Genomic DNA, 20,911 nt, shown 5'->3' with positions numbered 1-20,911 from the left:
ATAAATAAATTAAAAAAAATTAAAGAAAAGAAAAGAAAGAAAACTATCAATGTCCTGAAATCCAAAATTCCTACAGGAAAGAGACCTGATAGAGTTTTTCCCAAATTTGACAATAATCCTAAAAATTTACATGATATCAACAATAAAATGTTATGACAATGAAAGAGACTTTTTGAGGCTGTCAGTAAGTAAAAGCTTTATTAACTACGCTGAAGGAAAAGCTAAATCATCTTTCTATTTTCTCTTCAGAAAATGATATCCCAAAATGGCATGACATAAAGAGCCGGTCCAAGACTCTGCAGCCAAAAAAGTAAGACAAAAACTATTCGAGAGGTGTGCCATGCATTTAATTCATAAATATAATTTTTCTGTATCTTTGTGGTGTTAACTTTATAAAATTTGGGATTTCTTGGGATTTCTTTCGTCATTCTAAATAAATATCTACTTTCACATCTAATTTGCTTTCTTAAAGAAGTGTCCCCAATTTGTAGATGCTTTAGGCCCCACAGATCTTGGATCTGCTCCTGATCAGAGCTGCCTGGCCAACAGTCTAACTTACAATGGTCACCAATGGATATTCGGGCAGGCGGATGGCAACACATCCTGCAAGCAAATGCCGTTCATCATTTGCATTGCTTTTAAGTAAAACGAAACAGCAACATCAACAGAAACAAAGAACCACCGCTCTAGACAGCAGAAGCAAATGAGTAACTTTACCAACAGGTGACATTCACAAACCTGAACACAGTGTTTGTTTGCACTTTTATTATGCTTACATGTTTGTGCACTGCTGTCACTCCATGTGCACACATTCTGGCTACCTATTGCTATCGTATAACAAATTACCCCCAAACACAATGTCTTCAAACACAATAATTTCATTATGTTTTACAATATCTCACTTTCTTGGATGGTAATCAAGACAAGCTTGAAATACAGTTAAAAAACAAAAACAAAAACAAAAAGAGAAGCTTGGAAGTTAAATATTTGCCAGGCAGATCCGGGGGCAGTAGCAGTACCTGCTGGTGTCTCCACTTGAGCAAAGAGCTGTTATGGGACGTAGAAAGAAGGAACTCACATTTTAAACATTAATATTTGAAGACAGACCCTAAGAATATTGAGAGAGGGGAGAAATGGTGAGGGGCTGGGGGAAGTGTTTGAGATAAGTTACAGATTTAACCATCAAAATATAATGATGAAACTACTCTAGTGGCAGTGAATCCAAGGTTTAAATAGGTTACAGCAAGGACAATTCTAAGGACATTGTCAGGGTGGAGTGTTTTGCCTGTCAACTGGCCAGTCAGTTTTTGAGAGTTTGGAATTAAGCTTAGGTGCTCTCCAGTTACAAACAAAATACGTTGATTGTAGTAAGGCCAATGTAGATATTGTTCTAATCTTAAAAGAAGCTAAGATATGCAGTTTATTCTGTGAAACACAGATTTCCCACTGACTTCAAAGGCATTCCTGAGGGCAGGGCAGTGATGGGGAGACATTAGGTGTGTCCAGATAGGCTGTCTGGATGGATATCACTCACTGCCCTGTTTCTCAGTGTTTGCTTTAAGCTACAAGCACATTTTCTGTTTCCTGATGGCTACATTCAGTCCTCCATTGTTATTTTTTAAAAAAGTGTTATAGAATATGATATAGTTCCCTATTTAGTATCTATTGATGATTCTTGTCTGAACCAATCTCTGCCATCATGGTTGCAAATAGATGACTTTTCTACTGTAGCACTTCCTCCACATTTACCAGTCGGCCTTCAGTATTTTACTGTAAACAGGAATCCTCCCTTCACATCTAACTGTCTATCAATCAATCAATCAATCAATCTATCTATCTATCTGTTATTAGTATAGAATGATAGATTCCTGTCTTTCCAAAGATCTGTAATTCACTATTGCCCTTAGTTGTTTTTTTTTTTTTTTTTTTTTTTTTTTTTTTTGGTTTTTCAATTACAGTTGTCCCCTTTTCCCCTAATTTCTCTCCCCCACCCAACCCACCCCCTCGCCCTTAGTTGTTTTAGTGCTCCAATTGTATTGTTCTAAGTTTGGTCAGTGGGCGCCTCTTCAAGATTACTTTTGTGTCTTTGTGACATGCTCAATTATATTTTTGAGTTCCTCCTTAATTTCTAGCACAAAAATGATGCTCATGGCTCACCTGGTACCTACTCTGCTCCAATCCTAGAATCAGCCATTTCTCCAAAGACTCCTGTTTCCATTTATTAGGGAATGATATTAGAGACCAAGACTGGGCACTAGGTATGATCATTGCTACCTTGGTGTCTTTGTTCATAGTTCTGTTCTTTGGTTAGAGTTAGGAAGTACATCCATGTGTATACATACATATACACATGTATTTTTACACTTGCACACACACACATGTACATACACATATTTTAGAACTCTTTGGTTCATATTTATATCTCCAATTTAATCCATCCCATAAGGTTCATTTTGCCTTCCCCCTTTTATTATTTGTATGTCCCTTCTTCCTCATTGAGAATGATGGCTTCCAACATCAAGGCATTTTCACATTTATTCAGTTCTGAAGTACATCTAAAATAGGTTCAGAACCGCTATGCCCATACTTCTACAAAACAATCCTGCCAATAGGAATTTGGGATTTCTTTGATGTTCTCCCTCCACCCTAACCAAGGTGGAGAAATATATATCATCTAAAATATGTTTGTAAATGACTTGGATTAGTTGGCTCATTTTTTCTTATTTGTTTAAAATAGTATTAGGATTTTATTTCTTTTGCTTTCAGTTTTAGTCCCCACTTCCCATCCTTGCTGACTTCATTTTTTTGATCATGTAGAACATGATCCAAATGTGGTCAGCAGAAGCCCCCTTTTCCCCCCAAAGTCAACACTGTACAAAAAGGTACACTCAGATAAATGTCACCATATTCTCTCTTCCTGCTACCTCATTCCACCACACTTTACTCTCTGGAGGGAACTAACTATTGTTTTCTGTTTAATATGTTTGAGTTTCTTTTTGGACAGTTAAGTGGACATATATATATATATATATTTTTTTTTTTCTCATTTCTCTTTCTCACACAAAATATTCTGCTCATAGGTAGTATACTACATATGCTGTTTTGTAATTTTTTTTTTTTTTCACTTAAAAACATCTTTTGGAAAATACTCCATGTCAGTTCATAGAGATACATCTTTTTAAAAAATAGCTACCAAGCGTTCCATCATGCATATTTATCGTAGCTTGTTTTTAACTGATCAGCTATGCTTGGATGGTTAGATAGTTGTGAATATTTTGCAATTGTAAAGAATGCTGCAGTGAATAACCTTGTGTCAATGTATGTTTTTGTATTACTGGAGTTGTATCTTCAGAGTTAGTGTCCAGAAGTGAGGTTGGCTGGTCAAAGAGTAAATGGAAATGAAGTTTGTTGGATATTGGCAAATTCCTTTCCATAGGGATTACACCATTTTGTATTCCTGATGGAGAATGCAGTGTGCGAGTGCCCATTTTCCCCTACATCCTTGCCAACAGAGTTTAATCCTAAGCTTTTGAATTTTTGCCAACCTAAGCGAATGGGTGAAAAATGGTTTCTCGGTATTGTTTTAACTTGTATTTTCCTTATTATGAGTGAAACTGAACATTCTTTATGTGTTTAAGGTCCCATTTTAATAACTTTAAAAAAAGTATCTGTGTATGTCTTTTACCCATTTATTAATAGGATTTAAAAAATTTAAAGTTGTTTATTTGGCAGAATTAGCTTTTAATGCAATTGACACTAACTGAAGGCAAAATTCCGAAGCACCTACTATGGGTTCTGCCTTCTTGGAAGTTACAGCCTATAAACCACACACCAATCACAACAGATGAGAGCATATAGGCTCTAGACCCAGATCGCCTGCTTTCAATGCCAGTCCTGCCAAATAGACAAGTTTATTTATTTATTTTTTAACCTCTTGATGCCTCAGTTTTTACATCTGTAAGGTGAGAATAACAATAGCAGTTATCTCTTAGGATTGTTGTAAGGACTAAATTATGTAAAATACTTTGAACAGTGCCTAAAACAGTGAAACAGTCCACAGAAGTTAGCTATCTTACAGTCTAGAAAACAGTTTCAGTACATTATTTAACCTGATCCCTGAGAGTTTAGAAACATTAAGGGAATCAGTGGTAGAATCAGAATTGTAACCCATTCATTCATTCATTCATTGCACACAAATTTTTTTTGAAGTCTCTCTATGGACTAGGCATTTGTTTAGGTGCTGGAGATGTACCCTGAACAAAGCAAATCTTGGAGCTTCTGAATCTCACTTGCTTGTGGTGGCGGGGTCTGTGTGAGGTGTGGAAAGAGACTTGCTGGATGTGGATGTGCTATAACTGAGGTTTCACTGTGATAAGAAATTGAAGAGGAATGGCTGACTGCAGAACATGGAGGAAGGCCTTTTAAACATATGGATTTGCTGTGATCATGAGATAATTCTTCATCTCTTGCCTGTAGACTCACAATTGGCTCCTGTACACTCCATCGGAGTCAGGAGCTGTGGACCTGCCTGGGGCACAGAAGTAGTAGCCTATGAGATAAACAGTGTCTAATACAGCAGTCCCCTCTTCTTTGCAGTTCAATAGTCAACCGTGATCTGAAAATATTAAGTAGAAAATTCCAGAAATAAACAATCCATGAGTTTTTGAAAAGTATATTTTATTGATTATGTTGTTACAGTAGTTCCAATTTTTTCCCCTTTGCTCCCCTCTGCCCAGTAACTCCCTTCCCTCCAGCAATCCCACCCCCTCTTAGTTCATGTACATGGGTCATGTATATAAGTTCTTTGACTTCACCCGTTCCTGTATTATTTTTCACTTCCCCCTGTCTATTTTGTACCAACCAATTATGCTTCTTAATCCCTGCACCATTTCCGCATTTCTCCCCCTTCCCCCTCCCAGCTGATAACCCTGCAAATGATCCCCATACCTATGATTCTGTTCCTATTCTGATTTGCTTAGTTGGATTTTGTTTTTATTTTTTAGGTTCAGTTGTTGATAGTTGTGAGTTTGTTGTCATTTTAGTGTTCATAGTTTTTATCTTCTTTTTCATAAGTAAGTCCCTTTGACATTTCATATAATAATGGCTTGGTGATGATGAACTCTTTTAGCTTTACCTCATCTGGGAAGCACTTCATCTGCCCTTCGATTCTAAATGATAGCTTTGCTGAATAGAGTAATCTTGGTTGTAGGTCCTTACTTTTTATCATACTGAGTACTTCTTGCCAGTCCCTTCTTGCCTGTAAAGTTTCTTTTGAGAAATCAGCTGATAGTCTTATAGGCACCCATTTGTAGACAACTCTCCACTTCTCTCTTGCTGCTTTTAGGATTCTCTCTTTATCTTTGGCATTTTAATCATGATGTGTCTTGATGTGGTCCCCTCTGGGTCCAGCTTGCCCAGGACTCTCTGTGCTTTCTGGACTTGTATGTCTATTTCCTTTGCAAAATTTGGGAAGTTTACCTCCATTATTTTTTCACATAAGTTTTCAATTTCTTGCTCTTCCTCTTCTCCTTCTGGCAACCCTATGATTTGGATATTGGCACATTTAAAGTTGTCCCAGAGGTTCCTAAGCCTCTCCTCATTCTTTTCAATTCTTGTTTCCTCCTTCTGCACTGGTTGACTGTTGTTTTTTTCCTTATGTTCCAAATCATTGATTTAAACCCTGGTTTTCTTCCCTTCACCATTGGTTTTGTGTGGATTTTCCTTTGTTTCACTTAGCATAGCTTTCACTTCTCTTATGTGTTTGCCATACTCAAGCATATCTGTCAAGCCTGTGAGCATCTTTATCACCAGTGTTTGGAATTTTTCATCTGTTCAGTTGTCTACCTCCTCGTTGCTTAGTTCTCCCACTGGAGCCTTGATCCATTCCCTCTTTTGGGCCATACTTCTCTGTCTCCTCAACTTGACAGGCTCCTATGTTTGTTTTCCTCTATGTCTTAGCTAGAGCTGTCACTCCTGTTACATTGTAATGGGTGGAGCCTTAGGGATTTGTCAGTAAGGGGTGGGTGAACCATTTCACCACGGTTGTGGTGCTGTTTGTGGGGGCGGAGTCTGAGAAGGAATAATGCTGCTTGCTCAGCACTTGCCCCTTTTCCAGGCACCTCTCCCACTTCCGTATGGGACTGGTGCCTCTCTAGCTGTTGCCCTGGCCACCGTTCCCAGAGTGGGTGGGTCTGTGGACATTCTAGGACCATGGGGGTCTCTTTAAACAAGTGGACTCTGCTGAGAGACAGGCAGCGTCTTTCTCTGCCCTAACCCACACTGGTTTGCACAGTCAGAAGCAATAAGGCTTGATTTTCCTGGAGCTGGGATCGTGAGCTGCGCGGTCTGGTGAGGAGCTGGGAACGCTCCCCAGGTGTCCCTTCTGACTTCTTAAAATATGTGACTGCACTTTCTGCCGGCCTGCCGCTGCTGTCTTTGCTGCTGCTGCTGCTGCCGCCGCTGCTGCCGCCGCCGCCACCACCACACTGAGACCTCTCTGCCCTGCTCTGCCTCTTCTACCTGTCTGGATGAGTATTTCTTTTTGTATCTTTGTTTGTTGGACCTCCATGCAGTTTGATTTTCTGGAACTTCTGGTTGTCTCTAGTTTTGAGGTAGTTGTATTCCTTCTTAGTTGTGGAGGGAGACCCAACATGTCTGTCTATGCCTCCATCTTGGCCGCCAATCCATGAGTTTTAATATCATGCCCTTCTGAGGATCGTGAGGAAATCTCATGCTGTCCTGCTAGTCACCTGGTAGTGGTCCCATTCATGAGATTTATTGTTGTATATCACAGTGCTTGTGTGCAAGTAACCCTTATTTTATTTAATAATGCCCCCAAAGCCACTCATATAACTTTTATTACAGTACATTGTTATTTCTGTTTTATTTTATTAGTGATGTTGTTTATATCTTATTGTCCCTAATTTATAAACTAAACTTTATCATAGGTACATACGTATATGGAAAAACGTAGTATAGTATACATAGGGTTTGGTACTATCCATGGTTTCAGGCATCCACTGGGTATCTTGAAATATACTCCTCCCAGTTAGGATACCAAGTGGCCAACTTTGTTGAGGGGGGTCCCTGATGGGGTGCACTCAGGGCTAAATAACTACTAATTCTAACTGGAATTTTATTCTTCGACACCAAAATTACTCATCTTTGTATCTTCTTTCATGCCCAAGATGATACCTTGCATAAAGCAGACTGTGGACAATATTAAATAGATGCCACAAAGGGAAATTATGAAGAAACTCCATTGTAAGGAAGATTTACAGCTCGGGGCTTAGGCTGCCCCAGGAGTATTGAACCAGGATGCAAGGAGTTAAGAGTTCAGGAGGAGCTCTAAACCCCTTTCCATAGACAGAAAACAGGTGAATAAACAAGCAGCCCTACGAAAACACCTATAGAATGGAACTCTGCAGGTTTTGATGACACCCATACTTTTCTAGTAGAGGTCATACAAGATGAAGGCTGAGAGTTTTAGACTCATGAGACTTGAACAAGACAGAGATGTGGACACCCGTTCTATCTGTCTTTACCAGAGAAAAGGAATTTCATTTTTAAAAATCCTTCCTTCCTTCCTTCCTTCCTTCCTTCCTTTTTCTTTCTTTCTTTTATTATACTTCATAGAGGTCTGTACTTGCTTTTCAAAGTTTGCATGAAGGGCTTTTGCAGGATTTTACTGTTAGAAATTTGGTGTGACTGAAGAACAGAACACATACCTCATGCCCTAGTGAGAGGCTAGGTGAATGGGTCAGAGGAGGAAGGAAGCAAGATGATGAGAAGTAGATGTTGATTTGAATTAAGGTCAAATCCCCTGGAGAGCTTCTGAAACTGCCTTCGAGTAAGTATATTATACGCATCTTAAAAGGCATCAGACCTCAGCTGTGATATCTGCATGTGTTCCTGAGGTCTCCCCTTTCCCCGCTTAAATTACAGGAAGCTACTTTGTGTCTAGATGAATGTTTAGAGAAAGTAATAATCAATGGGAGCGGTCATCAGCCAATGTCTGTTAATGAGCTGATGTGCAGAAATTCCAGCTTTTTCACCCCTTGGATAGAGATAAATCTTAGGTGTGTCAATTCCCAGAGTTTCCCAGCAAAATTATACTTCAGTTGCCCACTATGATAGCTGGATTAATGATGCACTCTATTCGTCAGCTTGAGCTGCCATAACAAAATACCACAGATGGGGTGACTTAAACAGTAGACATTTTCTCACAGTTCTGGAGGTAATAAGTACAAGATGAAAGTGCTATCAGTGTTGGGTTCTAGTGAGGGCTGTCTCCCTGGCTTGCAAATGGCCATGTTGCTGTGCCTGCAAATGGCCTAATGGCCTTTCTCCTTTATTTTGTGCATTGAGAGATTTTTCAATTACAATTTACATTCAATATTATGTTGTATCAGTTTCAGGCTTACAGTACAGTGGTTAGGTACTTATTCATGAAGGTATGTCCAGAAAATAACCAGCCATTGTTAATATAACGAGAACAGTTTGTGTGACATCGATGTAATCAGGCACCCAAGAAGAGTGGAATGGACTACACGTGTGTGAACAATGATGACTTCACTGTACTAGTCAGTGGGGGCAGTTGACTCTATCTGTTGAATGATCGTGTGTACTGTGTGGCTGTCACATTCAAAATGATGTAGTGAGTAGAGCAATGAATCTGCACCAAATGTTGTGTTAAGCTTGAACATTCCTCCATTGAAACTATTTGGATGATTCAGAAGGCCGCAGCTATGGGCAATTGGTGATTGACAGTTTCATCATGATAATGCGTCAACTCATGCATCATGTCTAGGACAGAGTATTTTGGCAACACATCAAATTGCCTAGATGACTCAGCCTCCTTACAGCCCAGATTTGGTGCTCTGTGACTTCTGGCTTTTCTCAAAACTAAAATCACCTTTGAAAGGAGAGAGATTTCAGATCATCGATAAGATTCAGGAAAACAGGACCGGGCAGCTGATGGTGACTCCAACAAAGGATTTTGTGAGTGTTTTGAACAGTGGAAGAGACTCTGGGAGAACTGTGTGAGGTCCCAAAGTGCCTACTTTGAAGGGGACGGAGGTGTCATTGTTCTATGTACAATGTTTCTTATATCTTGTTTCTTCTTCAATAAATGTTTCTATTTTTCATAGTATGTGGCTGGATATCTTCTGGACAGACCTTGAACTTTACAAAGTGTTCCCTCCCATATTTTCATTACCTACCTGGCACCATACATAGTTATTACAATTTTATTGACTACATTCCCTATGCTGCACTTTACATCCTCATGACTATTTTGTAACTATTAATTTATACTTCTTAATCCCTTCATCCTTTTCACCCAGATCCCCACCCCAACCTCCCTCCTCTCTGGCAACCATCCATCTGTTCCCAGAGAAAAGGGATTTCTAATGCAGCTGCTGCTATGGTAAAAGTCCAAAAAAATAGGGACCATACATCACAGAAGTCTCTATAAGCTATTTTTAAGTGACCTGATGCCCTGGCGGGGTAGCTAAGTTGGGGTTAGAGTATCCTTGCCATATGCCAAGGTTGCGGGTTCAATCCCAGTCAGGGCATGTCCAAGAATCAACCAATGAATGTATAAATAAGTGGAACAACAAATTGATCTCTCTCTCTTTCTCCTTAAATCAATTAAAATCAATTATATAAGTTGTATAAATCAATTTAAAAAATTAAAAGCGGTCTGAACTTTCTGCAGGAGGTCACTGGATCCCTACAGGAAAGTTTATCACAGTTACAAAGGATCTGCTACAGTGCATTTTCTGATTGGAGTGCTTTGTGCCTTGCTTGTACAGTGTGATAGTAGCTGGAGGGCAAGGGTATGCACAGCTAAGAAGATGGGGGAGGGCCGCAAAAGTAGGTTGGTGCTGTCCCAAACAAACCATAGGATGGTCTCTGAAGAAGCAACATTAGGGACTTGTGCAAGGAAAGATCAAAAAGAAAAGAGGGCACATGCAATAGCTGGGGAGTGGGGGCGGGGTGGTAGGGAGGGAAGAGGGAAGTAGCTGTGGAGGAGGAGGAGGGGATTAAAGGGACGGAAAGGAGTGGAAAGTAACCTCACGTGCAGGGCACCAGTCAACTATTAAGAAGAGCTGTAAAGAGAATTGGTTTACTGTATTGGGAAGGAGGGACTTTATTCTAAGAAGATCCCTTCTTGGTTTATACAGACAGCCCAGCCCAGTGCTAAGGGGGGTGTGGTGCTGAGCTCAGTACAGTTGGGGTGTGAGGCGGTGGTGGTTGGGGAGCCGCCCCATTACTCCTAGAAGGTAAAGGCCAGGAAAACCAGGCAGGCCGGCGCTGCGGAGGTGGAACACGGGCGCTGATGGGCGTGACAGAGGGGCGTGGGCAAGACGAGGAGGTGCCGAGGGCGGCGCTAGGACCTGTCAGCGCCCCGCCGGCTCCTGGGAGGTTGATAAAGCGGCGGCGGCGTTTGACGTCAGTGGGGAGTTAATTTTAAATCGGTACAAGATGGCGGAGGGGGACGAGGCAGCGCGGGGGCAGCAGCCGCGCCTGGGGTTGCGGCGCCGGCGGCGGACCAGCGACCCAAGCACCGGCGTTAACCACGTCTCGTCCACGACCTTCCTAGGTACGGGCGGGCGTGGTGGAGGCTGTAGGGCCCGGGTGGGGAGAGCGCGCGGGCCGCTTGGGCTCGCGGGCTCTGGCCACAGGCGGCGGGGTCGTCGTCCGCTGCTGGCTCGGCTCTCCTCCCGCTGCCGCGTCGGGCCGCCGGGCCTAGCCCCCGCCGCACCCTGCGCTCTTGCCGCGCGCGGCCTGAAAGGGCGCCTCGCGGGCCGCGACTCCCGCAGCTGTCGGATGAACCGGAGGCGCGCGCGGCTGCTCCGGGTCCGGCCCCCTGTCCGTCAGCCGCGTGGTTGCAGCTGCGTCCGCCCCGACCTGAAGGGGCGGCCTTGAGCCGGGGCGAAGACCCGGGCGCGGGGAGGTCGGCGGCGGCGGGGCTCGGTCAAAAGAGCTCCCGACGCGGCAGGGCGACCTGTCACCCGGCGGGCACTCGGTGTCTTCTGTCCCTCGTGCGGAAAGGGTGCAAGGGGTGATCAGAGAGTGATGGGCCCCAGGGAGGAAGGCGCGGAGTGCGCGGGATGGAGCAGACACCTCGCTGTCGGGTCGGAAACCTCCGGACAACCTTCCAAGAGGGAGCCGCAGTCCGCAGGCCAGGGCCGTGCCCGGGCGTCCGCGTCCCTGGGCCCCTCGGCCCCCGAACTCACGGGAGCGCGTGGCTGGGGTGCGAGTCCAGATCTAGTTGTTAAACTGGGGTCATGAGCCCATGACTGCACCCGGTCACTGGAAGTGTCTGGTGTAAAGTCACCTGATCCGTCGCTCCCGGGTGCTGCTGAATTCAGTTCCTACTGTACGTGTGCCGGGAGCGCCGTGCCCCGCGGAGGCGCCTTCGCGTTGGCCGCGGAGTTGTGTGTCCCTCGTGCTGATAGCGCCCCTATTTTTAGGAGCGTAGCATTTGATCTTTCACTGTAGTGGGAATTGTACGCATGGAATTCTGATTGAGAATTTTGAAGGTACTTAAAGCTATGAAGTTTCCCAAAGGCGTATAAATAATAGAAGTTTACAGTTAGGTCAGTATGGCCATGGCGTAGGTAAGAGTTTGTTGAGTACCCTAAATAGGAAGTTGTGTGTTTCAGAATTCTCTCTTCCCAAAATCTGATTAGGGTGTTGTGAGATGAAATGTAAAACATTTTTATAAAATATTAACTATGAAGATTCACTTTAATAGAAAAGTTGATGTGAAATACACTTCATCATTCACGGTAGCCCTTGGACGTGTTGAACAACTGTCAGAGGTGATCACGTGAGAATGGTAGAATTTTGGTAAGAAAAAAGAACAGGAAATAAAGCTTATTTCATTATTACCCTCCAGCCAAAGCATATGGCAGAACGAACTGTTTACACAGACAGAAAGAAAAGAGAAGTTTTGTTTTAGATCTCTTGTGGTTGGCCTTCTCAAGTACTTGTCTTGGAATGGATTGGCTGATTTAGCTCTTTTGGATCCTGGGGGTTGGGGGGGGAGTGGGGAGAGTGTGTCTTATCTTTCTTTTTAGGGTAACCATTTTAGATGTAGTTTCAAAGTGTTTTATGTACTTGCCTAATCAAGCATAGCTTTATGACTCAATCATGGCTGTGAACATCGTTTTTATGCTGTGGTACACTGAGAAGAGATGCAATACTTAAGACTTGATAGACAAGGCTCACCATTTATTAAATGCTCAGCCAGCTACTCACAGATTTTAGTCTTTTTTTTTTTTCCTGTAGCTAGTCTTCACTTAATAGTCATTCCTAACAAATGAATGCCTAAAACAGTCCCTCTCCCTGCTAGTTTGCTCTGAGTCACCATTACTACATGAAAAACCAAATAAACTTGTTAAGATTTATGTTTAAGAGCAAATAAGCTGTGAAAGAGTAGGGACTCATCTATTTTTGACTGTAGAAACTGTCTCCTGCTTTCTGGAGAGGTCAAGTTGAAGAGCTAAATTGGGGTGAGTCAGGTGCAACTCTGGTCGATTAGTCTTAGGAAGACACTCTCTCTTAAGAGAAATGCTTACTCTTTTTAGGAATGTAGGATCTTTATAAAGCACCAACACTCATATTTTAATGACTTTGTAGGATGATAGGAATAAATGGATGTTATTAAATCTATTTAGTCAAGTGTTTTGACATCTTTTAAAATTATTTTTTTTGGTGGGGAGGAAGAAGGATCTGCCTTACAGTAAAGAGGTGTTTATTATAAAGAAAATTATCCATGAGTTTAAATTGAGATTCTGGACCTAAGTTGAGAGTACCTGTTTAGGGTAAAGTTTGAATATTTCCAAGTAAAAGTAATTTCTTGAAATGTTTATAGAGTTTTTCCTAAGATTGTAATTTATTTATTTTTATTCATTTATTTTTATTTTTTTGATATTAAGCAGCTACTGAGAGCAACTGCCTGGGAGATCGTCACCTAGTTTGATGCTGTAATTCAAGACGTTTGAAAAACTGTGACACTTATTAGCAATATACATTAAAAAAGATTGTTTATGCTCCATTGGAAGATCTGTTTGATACACATTTATAAGCTAAGCTGTTTGGCTGGATCTCAGCTTTAAGAGCCAGAAATGTAAGGGAAGGGAAAAGAAGTTAAACTTTTTTGTAATGGTAATTTATAGCTTTACGAAAGGAGGTTTTCCCTGGAGTGGGTGCTGGGGAAACAGCTTTCTTTTTTCTTTTTTAAAGTGTAGTGGTACTGTTGTCTGTGTAGCTATTTTGGGGCTTCAAAGTTCAGGTGTGTTACATACTTTCTTGAGCATTGCTTAACTAAGGAAGATAGTTGGGAATATAGAATAACTGAACTTGATCCCCCAATGAATTCATTACTCATGTATGTTTCTTCCTATCCTTTACTCTTTTCTTAGCACCCGTAATACAGAAGAACAATTGAGGGCTTTCTCTAATAGCTTTAAAAATGAAGAGCAGAAAAAAACAACCTGAAAATATGATATCAATAATATAATGCTTGTTACTTTATAAAGCACTTGAAACATCTTGTTTTGATTTTATTTCTAAAAACCTCCCTGTGAGGGAATTAAGCTATTCCTGTTGGAGGGAGTGGTTGTGACTTGTCAGCAGTCACAGAAACTACCCCGAGGCACTTACTGCTCCTCACCAGAGGAGGGTGGAGGCCTTTCTTCATTGAAGATCACCACCTAATTAGAGACGACTGGGCAAAACTGAATGAAGTCTGAAATCACACTAGTGAGAAGAAAAGACTGTTGAAAAGTAAAGATGGGGCAGGTCACTAAGAGAAGTGGGAAATTTTAAAGTAGGAAGGGAAAAGGTAGATTTTGCAGAAAGAAGAAGTCAATTTTTCTTGTTATGGGCATTGAGAAGCACAAAGTCTTCAGAAGTACAAAGCCAAGCTAACTATTTAAAAAATGACTTTTCACATTATTGCTAAACACATCTCTGTGTTTGGATGTACACATACTTTCTAAACTTGGATATATATATATATATATATGTATATATATATATATTTATTTTATTTTGGTAGAAAAGTGTGTATATAAGTAGCTACCCTCACTACCCACTCTGGATCAAATGGCTATAAGGTAGTTGACTTTATGAGCAGGTGATGTCTATTTGAAACAGCTGTTAAGTCATGAAAGACTAATTTATAAATCCTATATACTCCCAAGGAGATAGTTTGCATTTGTGATTGATTTTGGGTTTAGTCTTCTGGCCAGTACAAGTAGAATCTGGGTTATCTCCTTTCTAACATACCAGCTTTATAAAATTTACTCATACAATTTGTATTTCTGTGGTTGGCATCAAAATAACCAGTAACTTCATTAACTTGGTGAAATATGTAACTGATGAAAGGTGCTTATTTAATACCTCTAGTACATTTTTATTGCATGATACCCAGATTGTAGGGGTAATGTTTCTTTGATCATAGAGAAGAACGATAAGTATATGGGAAAAAGAATGAAGAATCAAAACCTGAGTGACTTCACTTAAACTGTGTATCTTGAAGCCTATCACAGAGGGTAGTGATTATCCCCTAACAGAACTGCTGTGGGGAACAAATGAGATGATAGGGTACAAGTGTTTTGTAAATTGTAAACTTGTTTGTGCTTAAGACACAGTGATATATGTGCAAGATTTTGCCAGCTTCACTACTTTGTTATTATGTAAATATTTGCAATCAGAAAGTCACTTCTAATTTTTTTTTTCTGTAATATGGATGAAGGTTTAGGTTGGGCAAGAGTGGTAGGTAAATTTTTAACTTTATAAAACGTGATAATGTGTTTATGATTGGGTTATTGTGAGTATTAAATGTGATAAAAGTGCTTAGAGAACATTATTGATAGTGGCTATTACTATAATGTATAGTTATCTAAGATGGGACTTTGAACAAAAAATTTATTTATAAAAAGGTGACTTGTAAGACGTTTGTTTAGTTTTTATTATAAGATAAAAATAGACATTCATACTTCTGTCTTCATTTTAATAAACTTGCATTTTAGAGAATAGTGTCGAAGTAGTCTTCTGAAATTGTTTATTTCAATTACAGGATTCAATATAATTAATTTTTTTTACTTGAGGTCATGGCAATTTTCAAGTAGAGTGTTTTTTAAACAGTAAATGTGCAAAATTTAACTAGGTTCCATTATGCACAAGAATGCCTAAAAAAGAATGATTTACTTGATACTATACTAATTGTGAATCTCGTAAAAAGCCTTTTCCCCCCTTCGTGCAGTCATTTACAGTAGAGTCACAGGTATTGATTAGAATATAGTTATTTTAACTAAAGACTTCAAGTTCTATAAACTTCCTGTGACCTTTGGAATGGATTGAGTGGAGGCTTGGATTTTAGTACTACCTCAGTAATAGCATCCCCCCACCCCCCATGGTTAATATCAACGTAGCAAACTTATAGGTCTTTAAAAACTTTTGGTTATTAATTAATTTATGAAGGCACTTTAGAAGCTTTAAAGCCTTCCTTAAATTCTTTAAAGGGGGTGAAATTGGCACACTAAACAAGCTGTTCTTTCTATGTTTGAATGAATGGGTTTATGAGATATTAGAAGTTGGATTAAGTTCGTTTTTATCAGAATGGGGGTGATGTTTTAATAAGTTGGAGAGAAATTTTGACAGGAAAATTACCCTTGTTCTCAGCTTTTTTTTGAAGACAATCAGATCTTCAGAAATTTCTGTTCTCATCAGCTCTTTAATTTTCAAATAAATACGATAATATAAATAGGCTGTGTGGAGTTTTGTTTAGAGTAGAGAGACTTTTTATTGCAAGAAAGTGGCAGTACACTTGGATATTATTTCTCAAAAAATTCTAAAGTAGGCTAGAAGGTTGAGGAAATGTCAACAATGTAGATGATGTCAAATGTCTTATAACTGGATATTACGATAGAGATTTACTGCTTTTAAATTACAGCTAAACTTGTGATTGATTGAACAGGGTTTGTGATCAGAGCTCATTCCCTAATAGTAATATGGTAATTCATATTTTGTTGTAAAAGTTTTTTTTTTAATTTCAAAAACAATAATCTTTGTAGATACTTGGAAAACAAAAAGGAAAAGGTAAAAATTATATCAACTAGTGGTAACCACTGCTGACATTTTAGTATATATTTTTTAGTTTATATCCTTTTTTAAATGCATAATTTAATTTTTCCTAAATTGAGTTTTTACTGTAATTTGTAATTTACTTTTTCATTTTGTATTATATTTCCCTATGTGATTCAATAATCTCTACAATATAATTTCTTAAGTGGCATTGTAGTACTTACTAAACTAATTGTCCTTTTGGATGTGGGGCTATTTCTTATGAAAAATGCTGGCTAACCAACGTGTAGTTAAGTCTTGACCTTTAGGATAAGATTATAAAAGCAGATTTCTGGGATTTTCACCATTGAAGACACACCTCAGTAAATCCATTCTAAAAAGCTGTATCCATTCAGAAAAGTTGTATCCATTTATTCTGTCTCCCATTAGGGTTAGGTTTGTGCTTCTTTACAAACCCAAAAATGCCAACATAGGTAAAAATGGGGATCTTACTGTTTCATTTGCATTTCTTTGATTACATTTGACATTGAAATGTTAACAGAGTAACTGAATGCGAAATATTTTTATTTTTATTTATTTTTAAAAAGATTTTATTTATTTTCAGAGACAAGGGAAGGGAGGGAGAAAGAGAGGGTGAGAAACATTGATGTGAGTTGGTTGCCTTTTGCACGCCCCCAACCAGGGACCTGGTCTGCAACCTAGGCATGTGCCCTGACTGAGAATCAAGCCAGCCACCTTTCGGTTCATAGGCCTGTGCTCAATCCGCTGAGCACCTTAGCCAGGGCTGAATTATTTTTATTAATTGCTTTTTTGTATTTGACCATCTCAGTGTTTCTCTTATTCATTCACAAATGCCCTTTTGCATACAAGAAATTCCTTTTCGTATTTGCATTTTAATTTTGTGCGTTTTTTTGAGAAGTAATATGCTTAAAAATTTTAAAATGTTTCCACAAGTGTTTTTCTTAAAGAAAATGGCAATTTATCAATTTATTAATTTAGTGTTAATCTCTTCTGAATGTTTAGGTATGCTACTGAAGTTTTTTTTTTTTTTTTTAATTGAAAAAGTTTCTTTAACTTTTAAATTCTTTTTGAGATATTGTTTATTCCTCTTTCTTTCTCTTTCTTTTTAAAGCCAGAGTATGGGCATTTCCATTCAGTGTCCAGTAGTGTGGTAGAAACTCAAAGTTTAGGTGCTGGGTTCAGATCACCACCACAACAAAGTTTCAGCTTCCTTAACATAAACACACGCACACGCAGATGCAGACAGTAGAATTTAAAATTAAAAGATAATGTCTTAAAAGCACTTGGCATGTATTGAGTGTACGAACAAAGTTATCCTCTTTCAGGGTAAAGGAGAACCTTAAGGGGCTGGGATTAGTTTTCTTTTAGGAGTGAAGAGATGGATGGAGAAGGTCAGGCAGATAGAGGACCATACTTAGACAAGAACTAGCTTTTTTTCTGTTTATGTTATAAGTTGACACATTGAGCCCCTACCTTATAAAAGGGCTTTGCAGTTGCTTGTGATGAACACTTATGTAGAGAAGTGCAGAACAGACCCCTGTTTGAAGCTTTATTGTACATGGGAGATCAGATAGACCTTATGCATATTTGTGTGTACAGTTTATCATTAAGTTTATAATTTTCAGAAGTAGTAATTACTGTATGCTGATGTTGAGGAAGACTTATAGAGGGTGGTGGCCTTTGTCAGGCCTCGAAAAACAGGTGGGTCTTACAGAGCAGTGTGTAGGATATATTACTTGTTTGTAGATAATAAAGATAGACGATATGTTAACAAGCTTTTTACAAAATAGTTTAAGCACTTGTGTCTACTTTCCAAGAATTTTTCTAAAAGGGTGGCTTTAAAAAGTATTTAAAAGCAATTAGGTAGAGGCAGTTGAAAGAGCAAATGGTGTAAGAGCATGTTTAATAAAAAAGGAGTATGGGCTGTTTTTCTGTACCCAAGTAGAGCAAATAATTGATTTAAATAACTGGATAATTCCTAGAAAAACTGTTGTCTGAAAAGCCCCAAATGTGATTTCTTAAAAACAAGCCCTGGCTGGTATGGCTCAGTGGATTGAACACTGGCCTGTGAACCGAAAGATCACCAGTTCGATTCCCAGTAGGGGCTCATGCCTGGGCTTCCAACCAGGTCCTCAGTTGGTGGCATGTGAGAGACAACTGATTCATGTATCTCTTGCACACTGATGTTTCAATCCCTCTTACTCCCTCTATTCCCCTCTCTCTAAAAAGTAAAATAAATAAAATATTTTTTAAAAAAACCTGTGGAGATGTGTTCCTCCATTCCCATTTTTGAACATGTGTATTTATCTACCCCAAGAAATTCTGATGTGTACTTTAAAATTGTCAAACTAGGAAAAGGATGAAAGCAGAGTATGGTGAGAACTTCTGACGTTTTTATCCCTTTTGTTTTTTCAAATTAGCCACATTTTATTTAGCTGGAAGGATGACTGCTTGTTTGTTTTTGGCACTATCCCCTTTTTTTTACTACTACTGTCTTAGGGATTCTGCCTGTATTGAGCCAAGTTTGGGATTTAAGTGTATACTTGTTTGTTTGTTTGTTTAAACTGCTGCTTTACTGAGTCATCTGAGGTAGAGTTGTGGCAAAATGGAACTTCAGAGTCTTATTTCCAGAGTCTTGGCAGATAGATATCTATTTGAGATTTGTCATGAAAACCCTATTCTAAATTTAAGCTTGGGTCCTTGTGTGTATTTTTTTTTAAATGACTCCTTTCCTAACTGGTTATCCCAAATTTCAGTAGCTCCTCTATGGGTTTAATATCTTTTAACTTACTACAGAGTTAATTTTGGGGGCCAAAAAAGGGAATGTTTAAACTATTTGTCTGGGTCAAGTAAACCTACTTTGACTTTGATGGATTCCTGATCCCTGTGTTACAAAAGTTTGTAGTCATTGTATCACAAATACTTTTGGAAATGAAAATTTAGTGTATTGTTGTCTTATAAAGGCTTATAAGAAAAGGGAAGGCCTCATAAAAAATGTGGACTAATTGAGTGTTACTTGTTGCCTAGCGCAAAGAGGGTGTTGAACCAGCTAGCTCTTGCATGCGTTTCTCTCCCTTTTTACTGTCATCTCCTGCTTTGGGCTTCTCCTCTCAGTCTCTTCCAGTTGCCTTATATCTGATTTCTCTGTTTTTAGACTCTCATTACACTTCTTACTCACTCATCACTTTCAGCTTATCTCTGTAACACAGCTTTGATCTTATCACCCCTCTTCTTCAAAATTTTCCGTGGTTCTCTTCAGGATAATGCCCAGCACTCTTACCCTAAACTTTTAAAGTTATCCTTAATCTGATTTTCAGGGCTCAGAGGGACGAAGCCTCCTCCAGGATGTCTTCATTAATAACCCTAGCTTAAGTAGTCCAATATAGCACTTTGTTTATACTGTCCTTTTATGCTTGTTTGTATTAGAACCTTGAGAGTAAAGGACTATATTATTAGCAAATTGTGCTTCTCTAGTATCTAGCATAGTGCCTTGCTCTCTAATGATTAGTTTGAGGTAGGTAGGGTGGGGTCCTTCCTCACTTATTCATGACACATTGTACTTATATATGTACCAAGCATTGTCAGTGACTATGAAACAGTGAGTTACACATTTATTTACATGTAAGTATAAATGCATATCTTACCAAAGATGGGCAAATATAATTTTATTGCATCTTATATTTTAAAAGCCTACAGCTTTAGCCCTGGCTCGTGTGGCTCAGTGGATTGAGTGCCAGCCCCCAAACCGGAAAGTCACTGGTTTGATTCCCAGTCAGGGCACATGCCTGGGTTGCGGGCCAGGTCCCTAGTTGGGGGTGTGCGAGAGGCAACTGATAGATGTATCTCTTGCACATTGATGTTTCTCTCCCACTCTTTCTCCTTCTCTTACCCTCTCTCCAAAAATAAATGAATAAAATCTTTAAGAAAATCTACAGCTTAAATCTCACCCTTCAGTAAAGCTTATGAAGGAAAAAAATTGTTCCCCAGATGGGGGACTGTATAAACAATGTGCTGACTGTATAAACGATTAAGTTTTGACAAGGAAGTTTTTGGAAAAAAAGGGAAAAATAGCTATGCTAAGATTTGCTATAAAGATGGGAGATCTACTCCTTTTTGTCAACAAGTTGTATTTTTGGTAACTTTTTTCAATTTTCTGGAAACCTTGAACACATAAGAATTCAGCTTTGAGTTTATTGGAAGATGATAAATTTGACTGTTGTACAAAGGCCTGGGTGTACATCATATTGATTACTTAAAAATTTATGTCCTTAGCGTCAGCCTGTGAGCCAAGTGTCGCTGGTTCGATTCCCGGTCAGGGCACATGACTCGGTTGCACGTCAGGTCCCCAGTTGGGGGCGCAAGTGAGAGGCAACCACACAGTGATGTTTCTCTCCCTCTCTTTTTCCTTTCCCTGCTCTTTAAAAAAATAAGGAAACAAAACAACAAATAAATAAATAATTAAAAAAATTTATGTCCTTGCAAATTGTTTAATTTGAGCCTCTGTTCTTTATATAAACAAGGAAATTCATCACTACCACACAGAGTGATTTTGAGGATTATAGAGATGATATGTAGTTTTTAGTATAGAATAGGGACTCTGAATAACAAATGTTTTTCCCTCTTCTGTAGTAAGGGGTACACCTAAAATAATGTTATACAGTAAATTATGTGGAGGAATGAGAAAATTACTAATAATGGTTTCATTTCTTCTTCCAGATAACCACTTTTCCGAGTTCTTTGCTCAGCTGTTTCCTTATTAGGAAGCTTTGCCTGAGCATTCTTATAT

At 39.4% G+C, this 20,911-nt stretch overlaps 1 protein-coding gene across 3 annotated transcripts in view; it reads left to right on the top strand.

The window, feature by feature from the left end:
* Nucleotides 1–10,453: 10,453 nt before the first annotated feature.
* The window catches only part of ATL2 (atlastin GTPase 2), a 46,960-nt gene continuing 36,502 nt past the window's right edge, over nt 10,454–20,911 (top strand). For 2 of the 3 annotated variants that reach the window (XM_090281172.1, XM_090281170.1), the window contains exon 1: nt 10,454–10,606. In XM_090281172.1, coding sequence (XP_090137298.1) covers nt 10,489–10,606 — 118 coding nt within the window. In that variant the 5' untranslated portion in view covers nt 10,454–10,488. The remainder of the gene's footprint in view (nt 10,607–20,911) is intronic. The other variant, XM_090281171.1, reaches the window with a different exon arrangement.

This window comes from Furipterus horrens, unplaced genomic scaffold, assembly GCF_987537825.1.
Source record: "Furipterus horrens unplaced genomic scaffold, mFurHor1.1.pri manual_scaffold_6, whole genome shotgun sequence".
NCBI lineage: Eukaryota > Metazoa > Chordata > Mammalia > Chiroptera > Furipteridae > Furipterus > Furipterus horrens.
This window is presented reverse-complemented; position numbering and strand designations above follow the sequence as displayed.